At 40.0% G+C, this 18,163-nt stretch overlaps 1 protein-coding gene across 1 annotated transcript; it reads right to left on the bottom strand.

Annotated features, from left to right (window-relative positions):
• Positions 1–1,052: 1,052 nt before the first annotated feature.
• Positions 1,053–12,146, bottom strand: LOC132455076 (myosin heavy chain, fast skeletal muscle-like). Its single transcript, XM_060048786.1, has 41 exons — positions 12,050–12,146; positions 11,077–11,116; positions 10,764–10,982; positions 10,541–10,684; positions 10,301–10,457; positions 10,178–10,205; positions 9,940–10,051; positions 9,743–9,835; positions 9,596–9,659; positions 9,386–9,484; positions 9,140–9,243; positions 8,705–8,843; positions 8,469–8,587; positions 8,233–8,382; positions 7,972–8,142; positions 7,580–7,880; positions 7,365–7,435; positions 7,145–7,232; positions 6,922–7,039; positions 6,689–6,812; positions 6,474–6,610; positions 6,134–6,389; positions 5,795–6,037; positions 5,536–5,712; positions 5,283–5,428; positions 5,090–5,180; positions 4,612–5,001; positions 4,343–4,469; positions 4,088–4,206; positions 3,804–4,000; positions 3,535–3,718; positions 3,270–3,435; positions 3,044–3,168; positions 2,641–2,949; positions 2,348–2,551; positions 2,113–2,238; positions 1,863–2,033; positions 1,678–1,782; positions 1,483–1,578; positions 1,267–1,398; positions 1,053–1,172 (listed from the first exon to the last, which is right to left on the bottom strand). The coding sequence occupies exons 3-41, from the start codon at positions 10,968–10,970 to the stop codon at positions 1,152–1,154; spliced, it is 5,811 nt and encodes a 1,936-aa protein (XP_059904769.1). The 5' UTR covers positions 10,971–10,982; positions 11,077–11,116; positions 12,050–12,146; the 3' UTR covers positions 1,053–1,151.
• Positions 12,147–18,163: the final 6,017 nt, after the last annotated feature.

Genomic DNA, 18,163 nt, shown 5'->3' with positions numbered 1-18,163 from the left:
ACATGAGGTGGTCTTCAATGTCCATGGGATATCTCCATCGACCTGTGGCTGTCCATCACAGTGATAAAGTCCAAAGAGAAGCATAACTACAAAGCTGTGACAGACCCTCTTCCCCTCACATCATGGCTGGGTCCTTCACTTTACTCTGTAACCATGAGGGAGATGAATTAAAAGCTTTCAAGCCCATGTGTTTTTATATACTTTGGTCCTCTTTGCCATAGGTCATGGCCAACATATACAAGCAGTTTTTAAATGACTCTTTAACAATCCAAAGTATGTCAAGGCTGTGAAGTGCCAGTTCCACGAGTCCATGCTCTTCGTTGTGTGTGGCGTATGTGCTTCACAGCCAAAAATAGGAAGTGAATGGTTAGACCATGTAAATAGGAAGATCTTGCTCCCACTTCATGTCCTTAAGAACAAACCTACATCACCATGGGGGAAAGTGATTAGCTGTTGACCTGGATGGCCAGCCGCTAATTCCATTGTGTAAGGTACACAATGGAATGCTAAAGGAGCTCAGCTCTTGTACAAACCCGGCGGGCATGTAAAACCAGAAAGACCACACCTTGCTTTCGTTCCGTGCCATCATCCCCATTCACTATATAGATCTGTCTGTTCATTTTAGACAATGTTGTATTGCACAAGTCTGTGTTCTTGTTCTAGAAGGCCAGGCTCTGATGACCTAAGCTGTCCAGGTGTTTCTTCATCATTTAGAAGTTCAGAGATGTACTTTGGCCCAGAGTTCGTAAATGATTAATAGCAGACATAATTCTAGGTAAATTCTGAAGTGCATAGGCCAGTGCTGGAATGTGAGTATAAGGGTGATGTGATGATCAGCCTTTTAAGTATTTATAAACGGTCTAGTTGCATCATCTTTTTTGCTAATGGCTCGTCTAATGTTTACAAGCAAACTTATTGCATGCATCAGTAGAAAGTAATTCAGAGGGTATTTGTGAGACAGGCCGAATCTTGCCAGTTCACCAGCATCTGACTAGCCATCTGTAAGTTCGGGAGGAATAGTAATAATTTGTAAATCTACCAACAAAAAAAGATGCTTTGTAATAATATTTTATTGCAGCTCATAATTTATTATAAACAAGAAGTCATATTTTATGACATGCCTTTATAAATGTACAATAGTGCATTACATCTCATTCAGCTGCCTCCTTTCCCTGGGGAAGAGAATAAAAGAAGGACAATAAACAACATTTTTGTTTGCATTTAATTTCTTTTTGAGTCAATTTGCTAATAGAGTGATGAACTTACCTTGCCACCATCACGGCTCTTAGACCTCAGCTTATTGACCTGAGTCTCAGCGATGTCAGCACGTTCCTCAGCCTCCTCCAGCTCATGTTGAACCTTCCTGCACTTGGACAGGTAAGAGTTGGCCTGCTCCTCCTGTCGGAACATTCAACTTTTGTTTAAATAAGAAGTCCCAAAATGTATGCAATAACCTGATTTTGTTATGTTGTTTCTACTTACCGCTTCCTCAGCCTGCCTCTTGTAAGCCTTCACCTTCAGCTGCAGCTTATCAACAAGATCCTGGAGTCTGGCACCATTCTTCTTATCCTCTTCAGTCTAAAGTAATGAAAATGGTTATGCCACAGACTGAAATTGACTGTAATCTTTTCTGATATTCATTGATTTGAATGTTATTTTCAACATAAGCTGCCATACCTGGTAGGTGAGTTCCTTTACTCTCCTCTCATATTTGCGGACACCCTTAACAGCATCTACTCCACGTCTCTGTTCACCCTCAACCTCTGTCTCCAGCTCACGTACCTTAAGAAATCAAAAATGTCAATAAATATGCTCTTATTATGCTTGAATTGTAAATACATCCATGTGTGCCAGTATCTTACTCTGGACTCCAGTTTCTGGAGCTGCTTCTTGCCACCCTTCATGGCCAGGTTCTCAGCCTCATCCAGGCGGTGCTGCAGGTCTTTCACTGTGACCTCCAGGTTCTTCTTCATCCTCTCCAGGTGAGAGCTAGTATCCTGCTCTTTCTTCAGCTCCTCAGCCATCATTGCAGCCTAATATAAAATATAACATATTAATTGAGAGTTCAAGCAATGTCAGATTCAATGAATCAACAAATAATAGCAAGCCTACATCAGTGATGGCCTTCTTGGCCTTCTCTTCAGCATTCCTGGCTTCCTGGACGGTGTCGTCTACCTCACCCTGGACTTGGACCAGGTCAGTCTCAAGCTTCTTCTTTGTGTTCAGAAGACTTGTATTCTAAAATAAATGTAAATGTTTGCATTCTTTATGACAGACGTACAATCTTGCTAAATATTTTAGGAAACGTGGGGGTAATTCTAGGAAAAAAATGTGTTTGTTTGTTCACCTGAGAGTGCAGAAGTCCAACGCGCTCACTGGCATCAATGAGCTCTTGCTCAGCCACTTTGCGGCCTCTCTCTGTCTGTTCCAGAGCTGCCCTCAGCTCTTCAATTTCAGCCACCATGAGACCGTTCCTACGGTCTACCATGGCAGCCTGCTCCTTCAGGTCTTCACCTCCTCTGACAGCATCATCAAGATGCAGTTGGGCATCCTAAAATGAACATGAAAACACCATGGAACATGTCGCAACAGGAAACAAATGTCCATATATTATGTCCTGGACACTAGTTTGTGTCATACCTTCAGTTGTCCTTGAACATTCCTCAGCTGCTTCTGGGCCTCAGCAGCCTGGCGGTTGGCATGGCTCAGCTGGATCTCCATCTCATTCAAGTCTCCCTCCATCTTCTTCTTGATTCTCAGGGCATCATTCCTGCTCCTGACCTCAGAGTCCAGTGTGCTCTGCATGGAGTCAGTGATCCTCAGGCTGTTCCTCTTGATCTGCTCCATCTCTTCATCCTTCTCAGCCAGCTTCCTGTCAACCTCACCCTTAATCTGGTTGAGCTCCAGCTGGACACGCAGAATCTTGGACTCTTCATGCTCCAGAGTACCCTAAATTATAAACCAATGTTGGCATATTCATGACATATTCAATTTCAAAATAACGAAGGTATTTCCCAATTTATTTCTATTTTATTATAATCACCTCAGCTTCCTCTAGGGCAGTCTGGATCTCACTCTTCTCTGTCTCCACTTGCTTCTTGGATTTCTCCAGCTCATGGATGCTCTTTCCAGTCTCACCAATTTGTTCAGTCAGGTCCGAAATCTCCTCTGTTGCGAGGGTTAGGTATTTTTGTTCTCATAAATTCCATTAAAGTTATAGATAGAGTAATCTTGGAAACATTGCTGCCGAAATGAACAGTTTAACTCACGTTGCAGGTTCTTGTTTTCGCGCTTCAGGGTCTCCAGCTGATCCAGTGCTTCTTCATAGGAGTTCTTCATCTTGAAAAGCTCAGTGCTGAGAGAACGGGCCTCTTTCTGAGTTCCTTCAAGCTCTGCCTGGCCCTCCTCATATTTCTGCTTCCAGTCAGCCAAAACCTGCACAATATTGTTAATAAAGCGGTACATGTTAATCACTTGAAGAAAAATCATAGAATAATACCATTTAAACTGCCATCTCAATGAATGACAGCACACCTTATCAAAGTTCCTCTGCTTCTTGTCAAGATTGGCAGCCAGTCCATTGGCCCTCTCCACATCAACCATGAGGTCCTCCACCTCACCCTGGAGTCTCTGTTTGGTCTTCTCCAGAGAGGCACACTTTGAGTTCACAGCCTCAATCTGTTCCTCAGCCTCTTGAAGGCGCTGGGCAAGCTTTTTCCTGTTAAAGTATCACATGTTTTCATTTGTAGACATTCATCAAAGATAATGTGCTCTTTAGCGAAAGTATTAAATGTTTGACTCACTTGGACTCCTCAAGCTCCTCAGTGCGCTGGATAGCATCAGTTTCATACTTGCTCCTCCACTGAGCCACCTCACCGTTGGCCTTGGACATTCCACGCTGCAGCTCAGCCTTGGCCTCCTGCTCCTCCTCAAACTGCTCCCTCAGAAGGTCACAGTCATGGCGGGCTGATTGCACACCATGCGCAAGAGCATTCTTGGCCTGCAAAAGGGGAAACAGAGATCCAGTAAATTGAAAACATTTCCTGTTCTTTGAACCCTACCGCCTTTATGAATAAATAGTTCTTACCTTAACTTCCTCCTCATTTTGTCTCTTCAGCTCCTCAACCTGCTGAGTATAGGCCTGCTTGCCTCTGGTCAGCTGGGAGACAAGAGCTTCCTTCTCCTCAAGCTGTCGACCAAACTCACCTAGTTGGAGGAGGTACATCAAATAAAAAATACACTTAGAATTTGTGAGACAGAAATTGTATGTCAAATTATGTTCCCTAAATGGCCCACCAAGACATTCAAATGAATCAAATGACTGAATGAAAGAAGTTCCAACCGTTTTCTGTCAGCAGTCTTGCTCTCTGGGCACTGATGTCATTGATCTGGCGAGCATTCTCATCACTCTTGGCCTTGATTTCACTCAGCTGGTCCTCAAGGGTACGGCAAATCTTCTCCAGATTTCCCTGGTGATTAAATTTGTCTTCAGCATAAATGGTTTGTGATAATTATTTGTATATGATGTATGATTATATTTGATTAAATATATTGAAATTGTACTTATTGTGTTTGTATTTCAAACATTAATTGTATTTAAACATCCTTCACCTTGGCCTTAGCAACTGCTTCCATGTTGCTGGAGAGGTCGTCAATCTCCATCTTGTACTCGCTCTTCTCCTTCTCAAGCTTCTGCTTGACACGCTGGAGGTTGTCAATCTGCTCTCCCAGCTCTGCTACACTGTCAGCCTGCTTCTTACGCAGAGCAGCAGCAGTGGCTTCATGCTGCAGGGTGGACTCCTCAAGGTCACGACGCAGCTTCTGGAACTCAGCCTCACGCTTCTTGTTCATCTCAATCTGAGCAGAAGTGGCTCCACCAGCCTCCTCAAGCCTCTCACTGATCTCTTCAAGTTCTCTGGCGAGATCAGCTCTCTGCTTCTCAACCTTGGCACGAGCAGCACGCTCAGCCTCAATCTCTTCCTCCAGCTCTTCAATACGGGCCTAATAAGTAAGGAATACATCACATTTTGTAATAATGTACCATTATTTATGGTTAATTGATGTGGGATTGTCATATAAATTGTCTTACCTGAAGCTCCTTGATCTTCTTCTGAAGCTGAGCACCCAGGGACTGCTCATCCTCAATCTTGCTTAGAAGCTGACTGGTCTCAAAGTCCTTCCTGATAATGAAACAATAACACACAAATTAATAACATACAAATCATATACTTATGAACGTATGAATCTTTAAAAACAAAGCATGATTTGCTTGATGACATTACTTTTTGATTTTCTCGTCAGACTGCTGTTTGTCGTTCTCAAGATCCATGATGGATTCCTGAGCCAATTTCAGATCACCCTCAAGCTTTCTCTTGGATCTCTCAAGGTCCATACGGAGCTTCTTCTCTTGCTCCAGAGAACCTTCAAGCTGGATGTCAATAATTGAAAATAATTAAGAACAATCAAATGTAATATTGAATATTCACTCAACTCCATTACTAATATTCATTGAAAGTTTCCATGAGCTTTTCTCACATCATCAACTTGCTGCTCAAGCTTGGTCTTGGCCTTGGTCAGAGTGTTGACTTTGTCTTCCTCTGCTTGCAGGTCATCAAGAGTCTGCTGATGTGACTCTTGGAGGGCTTTCTTCTCCTTTGTCAGCTTAGCAACACTCTCATCCTGAGAGGCCATCTCCTCAGTCAGGTTCTTCACCTAAACAAAACAAAATTATGTTTAATACCTCCTTATTTGTATTGAATTGTATTTAATCGCCTTTCAAAGAATCTTGACAAACCTTGTTCTCAGTGGCATGCTTTTCCTTCTCCACTTTGGCCAAGGTAAGCTCCAGGTCATCAATGTCCTTCTTGAGCTCAGAGCACTCATCCTCCAGTTTCCTCTTCTTGGCAGTAAGCTCAGCATTCATTTCCTCTTCATCCTCTAGTCTCTCGGTTGTCTCCTTGAGTTTAGCCTCCAGCTGGATCTTACTCTTGATGAGTCCCTCACACCTCTCTTCAGTATCATTCAAATTTTCTCCGTCCTGTTTAAATTGTGTCGTCATATCATTCATATCAAATGTCATATCACAGGTATCTCATTGTGTGTACATGTTGAGTTAATAAACATTTTTACTTACAGAGGCCACTTGGAGTGCAAGATCATTCTTCTCCTGCAGCAGAGCAACCATCTTCTCCTCAAGTTCCTTCTTCTTTGTGAGGGCAGTGGTCAGGTCTGTCTTCATCTTCTCATAGTTCTCCTTCATCGCAGAGAGCTCTTTCTCAGTTTCAGCACTCTTAAGAAGAGGCTTGATCTTGTAGTACACCTTCATCCATGGCCAGTGTTTGACATTCATGAATGAGCGAACGTTGTACTGAATAGTGTAGATTGCTTCCCTATCAAATAAAATAAACCAGTCATATTTTGCACCCAGTATCTTAAAACCTGCATGACTATTGAGCACTATGTTTAAATCATACCTCCTCTCTGTCATCTTCACATACTCCTTTCTCATGACATAACCTCTGCAGAGAGCCTGAATCATTCCGACCAGAGCAGCCAGCTTCTCATCTCGCATCTCCTCAAGAGTACCCAGAAGACCAGCTTTGAAGAACACCTAAGGTAAGAAAAACATCTCGTCAGAGAGTATCTTTCAATCAAGTACATATATACTTTTTGACAACAATAAACAGACCTTGGTGTGTCCAAATTTGTACTCGTCGTGAGGCACATCAATGGACCCAAGCAGTTTCTCAGAAGCCTTCTTGTTGTCAATGAACTGACCCTCGGGAATGACACTGGCATTCAGTACTTTGTATCTGTGGGAGTGCAATGTTAAGTGTTTAAAAGTAAGGGGTATATAAACAAGTTTAAAATATGTAACTGTATAATCGTGACAATTGAATAGTTCTGTTAAAGCGTTAACACCTCTGCTTGAAGTCAGCATAGAGGATCCTGCTGGGGAAGCCCTTTCTGCAGATTCTGATGCCCTCCAGCACACCGTTACACCTCAGCTGGTGGATAACCAGGTGGTTCTCCATCATTCCTGTGAAGTGTGATATATCTTTTAATTTTAAAATATGACATTCATTTTGCTACATCCTACTGAAACACCAACCTCGATTGTAGAGATTATTTGAAGAAATATTACCTGGTACTTTAATTTCATTGGGAATGAGACAACGCACAAAGTGAGGATGGGTGCTCCTCAGGTTGGTCATCAGTTTGCCCAAGTTCTCCTAAAGACACATCACAAAATAAAATATGAAATATATACAAATTAACTGATAAAGAACAAATTCAGAGAATACATATGAAATATGGCATCAAATTACATGTATTTCTACATTTATTTGCTTGTTTAACCTTACCCTGAATTGTGAAGACACAGTCTGCATGGAGCCACCCTTCTTCTTGCCTCCCTTCTTTGCACCCCCGACCTCTGTTTTAGAGTATTGTTAATTAGTAAAAAATGTTCCCGTTTTGGTTTATAAAATAGAGGCAATAAATGGCTTCAAAATAAATGGGTATTACAATATAATGGATGAACAGTTATAAACTATGGTTGCATGGTATGAATATGTACCTTCAACTACAGGTGGGTACAGGACAGGGAGCAGTTTGTTTGAGGACTTTTGGTACAGCTGAATGACAGAATCGTTTAGGGGATCCTTGTTCTTGTCCAGCCAGCCAGTGACGCTGTAGGCCACGGTACCAGCATAATGCACCATGGCGAAGTCAGCGTCAGCCTTGCCCTTTGCAGGCTTGGGCTTCTCAAATGCTTTGTTTTTGCCAAGATGCTGTTCATACAACTTGTTCTTGAAGGAAGTGTCTGAGGCTTTGGGGAACATGCACTCCTCTTCAAGGATGGAGAAGATGCCCATTGGCTATTTAGAAAGAAATATCAGGAAACATTATGTCAAGGTGGTATTGAATCAGTATTACAATCGTGATATTTAGTTATACAATGCTGTTTACCTTCTCAATAAGCTCAATGCAGGCAGCCAAGTCCATGCCGAAGTCAATGAACTCCCAGATGATACCCTCCTTCTTGTACTCCTCTTGCTCCAGGACGAACATGTGGTGGTTGAAGAACTGTTGCAGTTTCTCATTGGTGAAGTTGATGCACAGCTGCTCCATGCTGTTGTACTGATAGAGAACATTAGTTTAGCAAATGTTAATCCAGGTAGACACTGCTTTTAGCCGGGGAAATTGTTATATTAAGAAATGCAATCTTACATCAAAGATCTCAAAACCAGCAATATCCAGCACACCAATATAGGATGATCTTGCTTGCTTGGTGTCCAGCATCTGGTTGATACGGATGACCATCCACAAGAACATCCTCTCATAGATAGACTTGCCCAGGGCACTCACTGAGTTGTATACCTAGAGCGTGGTGGAAGATTAGATATACATACAAATTACAACTATTGCAATAACTTTTTGAAAGGTATTCCATGGTATTTCCATACCTGGGGTACTGTCTGTCCCTTAGTGACAAACTCATTTCCGACCTTCACTCTGGGGTAGCACAAACCCTTGAGCATGTCAGCAGAGTTGAGACCAAGCAGGTAGGAGATTTTGTCGGCCTCTGCATTTTTTATATGATGAATGATGACAAATTCGTACAGATAGTGAATACATTTAATTACAGCAAACCTGGACTTTCGAAATGTTCAGTGGTTGTTTTAAAACATTTTTAACTCACCCTCATTGCCGTCAGGCTCAGCCTGCTCCTCACGCTGCTTCTGCTTGAACTTCATGTTACCGTGGTGAAGCACAGCACCAGTGAACTTGTAGATGCCCATCTTCTCCTCACCATTGAAACCCAAAATATCAATAGCATCCTGTAGGAAAATAAAGTATATAATATGAAATTAAATTCAAAGAGTATTCAAAGAGTCTCTATTAACTCTACCTTGGTTTGTAATGTACAGAGATTTCCTGATTCTGCTGTACGCGAACAGAGCAGAGCGCACTGAGATCGGGCTGAAACCATTCTGAGTAGATTCCGCAGGCTGTAACACTGAGTTAAAGTCCTCCTAGTTTTTTGATCGGCCCAAAGTCCCAAGACATTTTCTGGTCCCGGTTAGTCCCTGCCGATTAAAATACCTACTTAAGGTAGTTATAAACATTGACTCACATCAGTAGCATCCAGCTCCTCTTTGTCATCAATGCTGGCCACAGTGATATGACCCTGACTGCACATGGGGAAGTCGTAGGGGTTGGTGGTGATTAGGGACATTTCTGCAGAAAATAGAAAATGGTCACTTTAATGATTCTAATTGTTATTTTTCTACTTCAGAATCCTGAATGATAAGTTAAAGGCAACCCTATATAACAATACATCTTACTGCAACATTTATTTCTCACTACTAAACCATCTCACCAACAATCTCAGGTTTGTGGTTGGTCATCATCTGGTAGAATATGTGATAGCCTCTCTCATCGGGAAGCTGGAATGTCACTCGGGACTTCTCGAGCAGATCTTCAAGGTTTTAAAATAATAGCATAATGTTTTGATTCACATTATTCGATCAAAACCAATTCCCCCCATGATGAGAGTTAATTCAGTGTTATTTGGCTTCAAGATACTTACACGTCTCAATGTCAGCACTGGCCAGTTTACCAGTTGCACCGAAATGGATTCTGATGAATTTACCCTGTTTAGAAAAGTCTCTTTTCAGTTTTTGTCAAAGATCAAGTATGTCATTGCATTTGTTTGACATACTAAATTTGTACTTACGAAACGAGATGAGTTGTCATTTCTCACAGTTTTGGCATTACCGTAGGCCTCCAGCAGGGGATTGGCAGCAATAATCTGGTCCTCCAGTGACCCCTATGAGGAAAGTTCCAGCATTGATACTCAGTTCTCAGGGCATCCTACATCCTTTGTGTTTTTTCTATATATAGTGTACTGATTTTATGTTTTTTGAAGCATACCTGAATCTTTCCAGGGGCTTGGTCCTTCTTCTTGTCACTACTCACTGCGATGGTAGCAAAGTACTGGATGACACGCTTGGTGTTCACAGTCTTTCCAGCACCGGATTCTCCACTGGGTGGGAAAAGGAGGTAATATCGACTTTTTTACATTGTCTGATTCCTTGTGAGATTTTTGTGAGGTAATCTTGTACTTGTAAATTTAATTCATCCAACTAAACATCAACAGGTATAAACTTACGTGATCAAGACAGACTGATTCTGTCGATCTGCAAAATAAATCAATTAAAGATACATTACATTTTTTCTGAAATTTTGACCATGCATCATTACATTTATTTTTGCCAGATTTCCTTATACATACCAGTAAGCATGTTCTGGATGGCATTGTCAGAGACAGAGAAGATGTGGGGTGGTGCCTCCATACGCTTCTTGCCTCTGTAGGCATTGACAACCTCCTGATCGTACACTGGGAGCCACTTGTAGGGGTTTACAGTGGCACAGAACAGCCCGGAGTAGGTCTGAAGGAGATCATTCAGAGATGATCATTAATATGATCTTTGATATTGTTAAGTATTATCTTATAGTTGGTAAAATATCTTACGTAGATCATCCATGCTGCATAACGCTCTTTGAGGTTATACAACACAGAGGCTTCATTGAGATGGGTCATCATGGCCATGTCCTCAATTTTGTCGTACTTGGGAGGATTCATGGGTGTGACATCATCCTCTTTTACGGTCCTCTCCTAAAAATGGCACAAAAAAAAGTGACATTTGGAAATTGCAAAAATAATTCTGCATGGCAATAAATAAATAGCAGCCTACCTCCTCTGTAGCCAAGACTTTAACAGTGACTTTGCCACCATCCTTCTTAAGGATGGTACACTTGACGTACAGCTCCTTAGCATCAGTCACATATGCAGCACTCTTGGCATCAAAGGGTGCGCTCTGGGACTCAAGCCTCTCCTTTTCTGGCTTACGGAGGTAAATTGCAGCCTTGCCATAATAGGCCATCTCTGCGTCCGTACTCATGGTGGCCGCTTACTGTCAGACAAAGATGATGATATGTTTTGATGGATCTCACATGCTCAAATTGTTCTTATACAGATCAGTGTGGCTTGGGTGAAATAACTCTTACCTTGTTCTTCTTCCCAATGAGAAATCTTAGAGTGTCAGCTCTTAAATTGAGAAAGACATGTTAATTGCACAATTTCACATGGCACAAAAAAGTTGTAGCACCATGGCGAGGTGCAGTGTATTGTAAAATGCTGGTTCATATTTCTTAAAATGCAATCACACTGCATGACATGCATTGGTCATTCAATGCATGTGGTCAATAGATTATATTTGTTTAAAGGTCCAGTGTGTAGGATTAAGTGGCAACTAGTGGAACGTACTTGGCAGAAATGGACTATAACATTTATGAGTATGTTTCAATACTATTTAATCCCATTGAAATAAGCATCATGTCATCAAAAGCAACCATATTCATGTGCCGCATTGCAAGGAAACATTTGCTTGTAGTGCCGACTGCTATCGAGATAAATGATCAATACATAAAACAGATAGCTATATTTATAGGTCTATGAATGCAGTTTACCAATATGGATGCAATAAAAGGTGTATAAACCTGCTACCTCTGCCATATCCTTCAACATGTGCAGTGTCCATGGTGACTATGACAAAGATACCAGAGTGTGATTGGTTAGGCTGATTCATAGGCTAAAAAAACATGAAAATGTGATCCTGTTGCTCGTACAAGTAAAGCCCTTTTCCTCAAAGGAGACAATATAGTTCATTCAGCTCCATTATTTGTTATTGTTTTTTTGATGTGGAAAAAGACGTAATGAACAATTACATTCAATATAAAATTACCTTTACTTGTACATAGGCCTATAGTTTTACACTTACATACTAATTAAGCAAATACAATTAATTAATCTATCAAAGAACCTCATCAATTGTCTCTTGGCTACTCAGTGCTGTCGTAGGTGATAACATCATTTTTGCATAACTATAATAATCTCTAAATTACACAAGAATATTAAGTGAATGTCAAACAGAGCATTAAAGTTTTAATGCATGAGAGTTGGATCTACATTCTGACTTACCACTCGTTGTTACTTCCTCAACTGCCCTGAAAGCTGTTCATCCCTCTGGGTCCTCTTATATACTAGTCCACAGGGTAAGCCCATCCTCAATATGGGCATTATGGGTAAACCCTCTTATAGCTTTGGTTTACATTTCATATGGGGTTTATTACCTACTTACTTAATATTTCCATGCGTACATGAGTACAAATTCTAATGCATTGCTTATTCTGTCTTAAATTATAGCACACCGCACAGTTTTATGTGTAGAGATTTGTTACCTTTCAGGATAAAGGAAAAATAATTATTTTCCACAAATTAATATTAAATATTTTGTAATTCACATTACACTTTGAGCTGCCTATTTAACTCCCTTTTCAATGCTGGGATATCACATAAAATAAAGTCAAAATTGATGAAGAATACATAAACAGAAAACAGTAATCAGATTTACATTATTAGAACAATAACTGGCAGCCTTAAGGCAATGCTTAGTGCTACTACACACCAGACATTATATGAAACACGATATTAATATGGGTGTAGTGTTGAGATATATATCATTTTCGAACGTTCATCACTTTGTGTTACAGTCTTGTCAATAGACTTCAAAAAAGTGCATTCATTTGTAGAAGCCCTGAAGGGAGATCTGTATGGCAATTAACTAACTGTGGTTATGTTTAGTTATGAAAGTTTCATAAAATTATGTGTCAAATTTAGGAAATTATTGACCTAGTGGCAGAGTGTAAGGAACAATATTCTGCATGTCACAAAGAGTTCTGTGTGGCTTCCTAACCTATGGAGTAACTGCTTTTACTGTCGAAACATGTGTTGACAAGGAGGCCCACCACTATCATCAGCCTCCAAAGAAGGCCTGCCTTTCCTGTGGCACTTAAATAGCCTTCTCAAATCACTATGATAGACTCTATACTATTGTGAAAATGTATATGTAGAACAAACAAAAACAAATAAGTAAATAAATGATTTTCTTTGCACAATGTACAAAATACCTTTTTAGCTAAATGATCATTTGAAGAAGGCTAGGCTATTCAATGGGGTCCGTCTTAACAGGAACATCCGTGGCACTTGTTTCCATTGAGCGCTCACAACGGTACAACCACGTCATAAATTCCAACCCGTCTGTACTCGGACCAAGAGCTGAAAGATTCTTGTTTCAGATATTAAATGGAAAAAATTGATGACGTAAACTAAATGTCAGCATCGCGAAAGCGCTATCAGGAAGTGTAGCACGGTGGCGTTGGAAAGGAGTATGCAGGCACAGAGCCACTTTAGCCTACATTTTTGGAGGAGAACCCTGGTATAAATATTGCACGGTTGAGCCTAAATTGATAGTCAATATATTTCCTTAATTTCTCAATATGAAAGAAAGCAGAGCGCACTTCCCCGACAAAATAGACAGGCTCAGACAGGGAGAGAGTAGATTAACAGCCCAGCAGCAGTGGAAAAGACAGGAAAAGATGAAATACAATAAAAATACAAAGAACTAAAATGTAAATGCAAAGTAAAGACAAACAGAACAAACAGGGCCAACAGAACAGACGGTATAAACAATATTAATTATAAAGTGCATAGTGTAAAGTGTAAATTATAAAGTGACTTAGTACCAGTACTTCAAAGTATATTAAAGTGTATAAATGCAAATTTCAACAAATAGAGGTGGCCCAGTGATGAAGTATGTATGTATATATATATATATATATATATATATATATATATATATCAGGAATATCAATGCCCAGCCCACCAGTGCCCCCTTCGATATATATATGTATAAAGTATATATGTGTAGGTATATATATATATATATATATATATATATATATGTCAGACAATGACGGTAGTAATGAATATATAAGTATGCAGCAACCAGTTATTTCATAGGATGATAACAAGATTAGTCACTCATGTGCAGTATTTGGTCGTGTGAATTAGTTAGTAAATCTTCATTCAAATAATAGAATTTCAAATTTCAAATAAATGACAAACGAAAAAAAACATTTGAATATAAATTGTTTACGACATTGATGTATTTTAATATGTTCAGTAGCACAATATCCATCTTAACCCACAGGCCATCAGGAATATCAATGCCCAGCCCACCAGTGCCCCCTTTCACTCAAACACACTCTCTGACAATGACAATGACAATCACAAACAACACTACAAGTGCCTGACAGACACTGGATATTGTATATCGTCACCTCTTCATTCATTGTTACACTGTATACATGCTGCTATAGCATAGAAATCACGTTGTGTATTTTATCTTTTTGTTTTATATTGTACCGCTTCTGCAGTACAGTGCAATATAAATTTTACATTTCACTGCATACTTGTTTGCATGTGACAAATACAACTTTGTGAATCTTCAGCAGAGACCTTAACCTGGGGAATGAACCAAAAAAATCAATTAAAGGTGTGTGTGGAATCCATTAGTTGTTGTTTTTTAATGGAATTGTAATGGTTTTGGGACTTAACTTGTCACCATCACAGATCTTAACCAGCTTGTTGAACTCAGTCTTAGCAATGTCATTTATTTACATTTTTATTTTGGTAATAAACACCAAAATTATAAATAGTCAGTACACAAAGGCATATGTATAAGATTTAGTTTCAATTAACATGAAATCATAGAGTGCATTTCCTACCAAAATTGGACATATTACAACAGTGCAGTCCCAGTTGCACATGGCTCTAGTATGTAGTATTTTTTTATTGAGCCATAAAGTCTGGAAAAGACTACATCAAAACTTGTTAACATCTTAGATAATCTTTAGTTTTGTTTAATTATTGTTATCGCCATTATTAGTATATTAATGTATTATCAATCTTAAAACAATTCAAGCAATTCTTGCCCCACTTTGGTCTTATTAAATTTGGTTTTGATTGAGTCTCAAGGCTCAGAACATGGAGACTCATTGAAAACACAATTTGATCTAATCAAATTAAGCAGACGAAGCAAGATCTAAAACAGGTCTGTAAACTGGTCTCTCCACTTGTAGGACTCATCCACAGTCAATCATACATTAATTGATCCCATGTTAGAGACCCCTTACCTCTTGGAAAACCTGTGGAACTCTTCCCTCAGAGAACAAATATTTTCAAACAAAGCTGTGCAACAAATGTTTTGCCAAATGAGGGCTTCATAAAGTCTGCATAAGTATAGACTTAGCCGGTTGTAACGTACCTGTATAATATGTAAGACCTCATCTAAAGATACATAAATTGAGAATGTCCATAAAAGCAAGTGAAAGTCTATAAATAACGCAGGCTTACATCGTAACATTCATAGCTGGCAATCCTCATGGGATGCCGAGGACTCAAGTCAGTTTTATGACACCATGTCAGGCTATGCATCTCCATGTGGGAACCAGATCTATTTTAATGGTGAACCCTTACATTTGAAAATATTTTCTTCAGGTTTCCTCTTCAATGTGTTACAATTTAATTCCAAGATTTTTTATTGCTTGATTATTGTTATCCAGGTGATTATAGATATACTGTTTCATAATCGGTATTCACAACAATACAGTATAGTATATATGTGGTATATTAGGATATTCCAAACACATACTGATGCAAGTCTAATATATGCTAGCAAGAGCAAGCCCTCGCACAGAAATGATGATGCACATTAACCTTTTGCAAATGAGATTACCATTTTGTTAAATTATCTATAAATCTCCAGACTACAATTCAGCGGACTAGAGGGACTTGAAGGAGGTCTTCAATGTCCCTGGGATTGCTCCATTGACATGTGGCTGGGGTATTTGATGTAGTTGCCTCTATATCTCGTCCATCACAGTGATAAAGTCCAAAGAGGAGCATAACCACAAAGCTGTGAAGATGTGACAGACCCTCTTCCTCTCATATCAAGGCTGGGTTCTTCACTTTACTCTGTAACCATGAGGGGGATACATTAAAAGCTTTCAAGCCCATGTGTTTGGATACATTGGTCCACTTTGCCGTATGTCATGGCTAACATATAAATGACTCTTTAACAATCCAAAGTATGTCAAGGCTGTGAAGTGCCAGTTCCACCAGTCCATGCTCTTCGTTGTGTGTCATCTGTGCTTCACAGCCAAAAATAGGAAGTGAATGCATAGACCATGCAAAGAGGAAGATCTTGCTCCCACTTCATGTCATGAAGATCGCACCTACATCACCATTAGGGAAAGTGATTAGTTGCTGACCTGGATGGCCAGCCGCTAATTCCAGTGTGTGAGGTAAACACTGGAATGCTAAAGGAGCTCAGCTCTTGTACAACCCCGGTAAGCCATGTCCTGGGAGCTGCAATCCTGGAGCCCCAATGTGGTCCGGGATGCATCTGGCGGGCATGTAAAACCAGATAGACCACACCTTGCTTTCGTTGCCATGCCATCATCCCCCTTCACTTTATGAATCTGTCTGGTCATTTTAGACAATGTTGTATTGCACAATCCTGTTTTCTTGTTCTAGAAGGCAAGGCTCTGATGACCAAAGCTGTTGAGGGGGTTGTTCATCAGCAAGCAGTTCAGAGATGTACTTTGGCCCAGTGTTCGTAAATGATTAATAGCAGACATAATTTGAGGTAAATTCTGAAGTGCATAGGACGCCAGTGGTGGAATCTGAGTGTAAGGGTTATATTATCAGCCTTTGAAGCCCCTGTCCACACTAACCCGGGTAAATCTACAAACGCATAAAGAAAACGATGCTTTTCAAAAAACGATCGCTGAGGTGGATAAATGTGAAAACGCTGGGTTTGTGTTGTAGTTTGGTCAGGTAGAGGGAGGCTTTCAGAAACAATGACGTTCGGTTGCCATGATGCTGCCACAAGCTTGCGCTCGTGAGCGAGACGCTCATCAAAAAATGGCAGGTGAAATTATGTTTTCTCTGTGCAATACTTATCGTTAGCCTCATATCAAAGGCGACATACTGTCTCATACATATTCTTTACTCCAACGCCGAAGGCAAGCGCTGTACTTGTTGTGCCTAAGCGATGGGGAAAAAATGAAGTCGCCATTCCAAACCGTAGGCCTACTTGGAGTGGCGTTTCTAAAAAAACAACTTTGTACTTTTGGTTTGGGCCATATTTTTGCTTGTGAGTGAAAATGATTAGCCAGCTGTTCAACTGCAACTATCACAGCTAATCGCGCGCCTGTTATCTAAACAGAGAGGCTTGGCGGGAGTCGCGTAACCTTGGCAACAAATGTTTATCAAAATCATTTCAATGTGGAACGTGGATGCAAAACATTCTGTAAACGATATGAAAAAGATAGTGTGGACGGAGATCGTTTTCATTGCGAATGTGCATTTTTATATTTACCCGGGTTAGTGTGGACAGGGCCTAAATATTTATTAACAGTCTAGTTGCATCATCATTTTTGCTAATGGCTTGTCTAATGTTTACAAGCATACTTATAACATGCATCAGTAGAAAGTAAATCAGAGGGTATGGATGAGACTGGCCAAATCTTGCGGCTGTAGGTGATTGATTCATGGAAATAATGCCAATTCACCAGCATCTGACTCACTGTCATGGAAATATCAATCGTAACTATAATATACAATTATATACAAATTATATGAACCTTGTTTACTATTCACATTAAAATGAATTGTATATGTAGTTGTAGTTACATATTGCAGGGGGGAAAATTGCCTTCTTTCAAATTTGTTTATAAATATCTTACTACTTACTACTATCTACTTACTACTATCTACAAATTATATGAACCTTGTTTACTATTCACATTAAAATGAATTGTATATGTAGTTGTAGTTACATATTGCAGGGGGGAAAATTGCCTTCTTTCAAATTTGTTAATAAATATCTTACTACTTACTACTATCTACTGAGTACAATTGCATTGTAGTCTGGCTACACCGTAGGCCAGGGCGTAGCGGAGGTGCGTCATGGTCTCACTGTATGGATAATGAGGCATCCCCATATCCTATAAAATGAAATAACCGTAGTTCTAGGCCCCCCATAAAACTAGAACCCTGTGTCCGTCCACAGACTATGAACCTCTTGATTACTTTGCATATTCTTACTCTTTTCCATTTGCGATCATGGAAGAGGTGCGGTTGATGGTTGAGGTAGAGAAATACAGCGAGTTGTATGACCCCAGACAC

This window comes from Gadus macrocephalus, chromosome 4, assembly GCF_031168955.1.
Source record: "Gadus macrocephalus chromosome 4, ASM3116895v1".
Classification (NCBI taxonomy): Eukaryota; Metazoa; Chordata; class Actinopteri; order Gadiformes; family Gadidae; genus Gadus; species Gadus macrocephalus.
Note: the sequence above shows the minus strand (reverse complement) of the source record. Positions and strands in the feature narration are given on the sequence as shown.

Excerpts from the sequence above, each read along its gene's own strand:
- LOC132455076 (XM_060048786.1), bottom strand. The coding sequence starts at position 10,970 with ATGAGTACGGACGCAGAGATGGCCTATTATGGCAAGGCTGCAATTTAC. Across the intron at positions 10,685-10,763 it reads AAGTCTTGGCTACAGAGGAG|GAGAGGACCGTAAAAGAGGA; the intron begins GTAGGCTGCTAT and ends TGCCATTTTTAG. Across the intron at positions 7,233-7,364 it reads CTGTGTCTTCACAATTCAGG|GAGAACTTGGGCAAACTGAT; the intron begins GTAAGGTTAAAC and ends ATGTGTCTTTAG.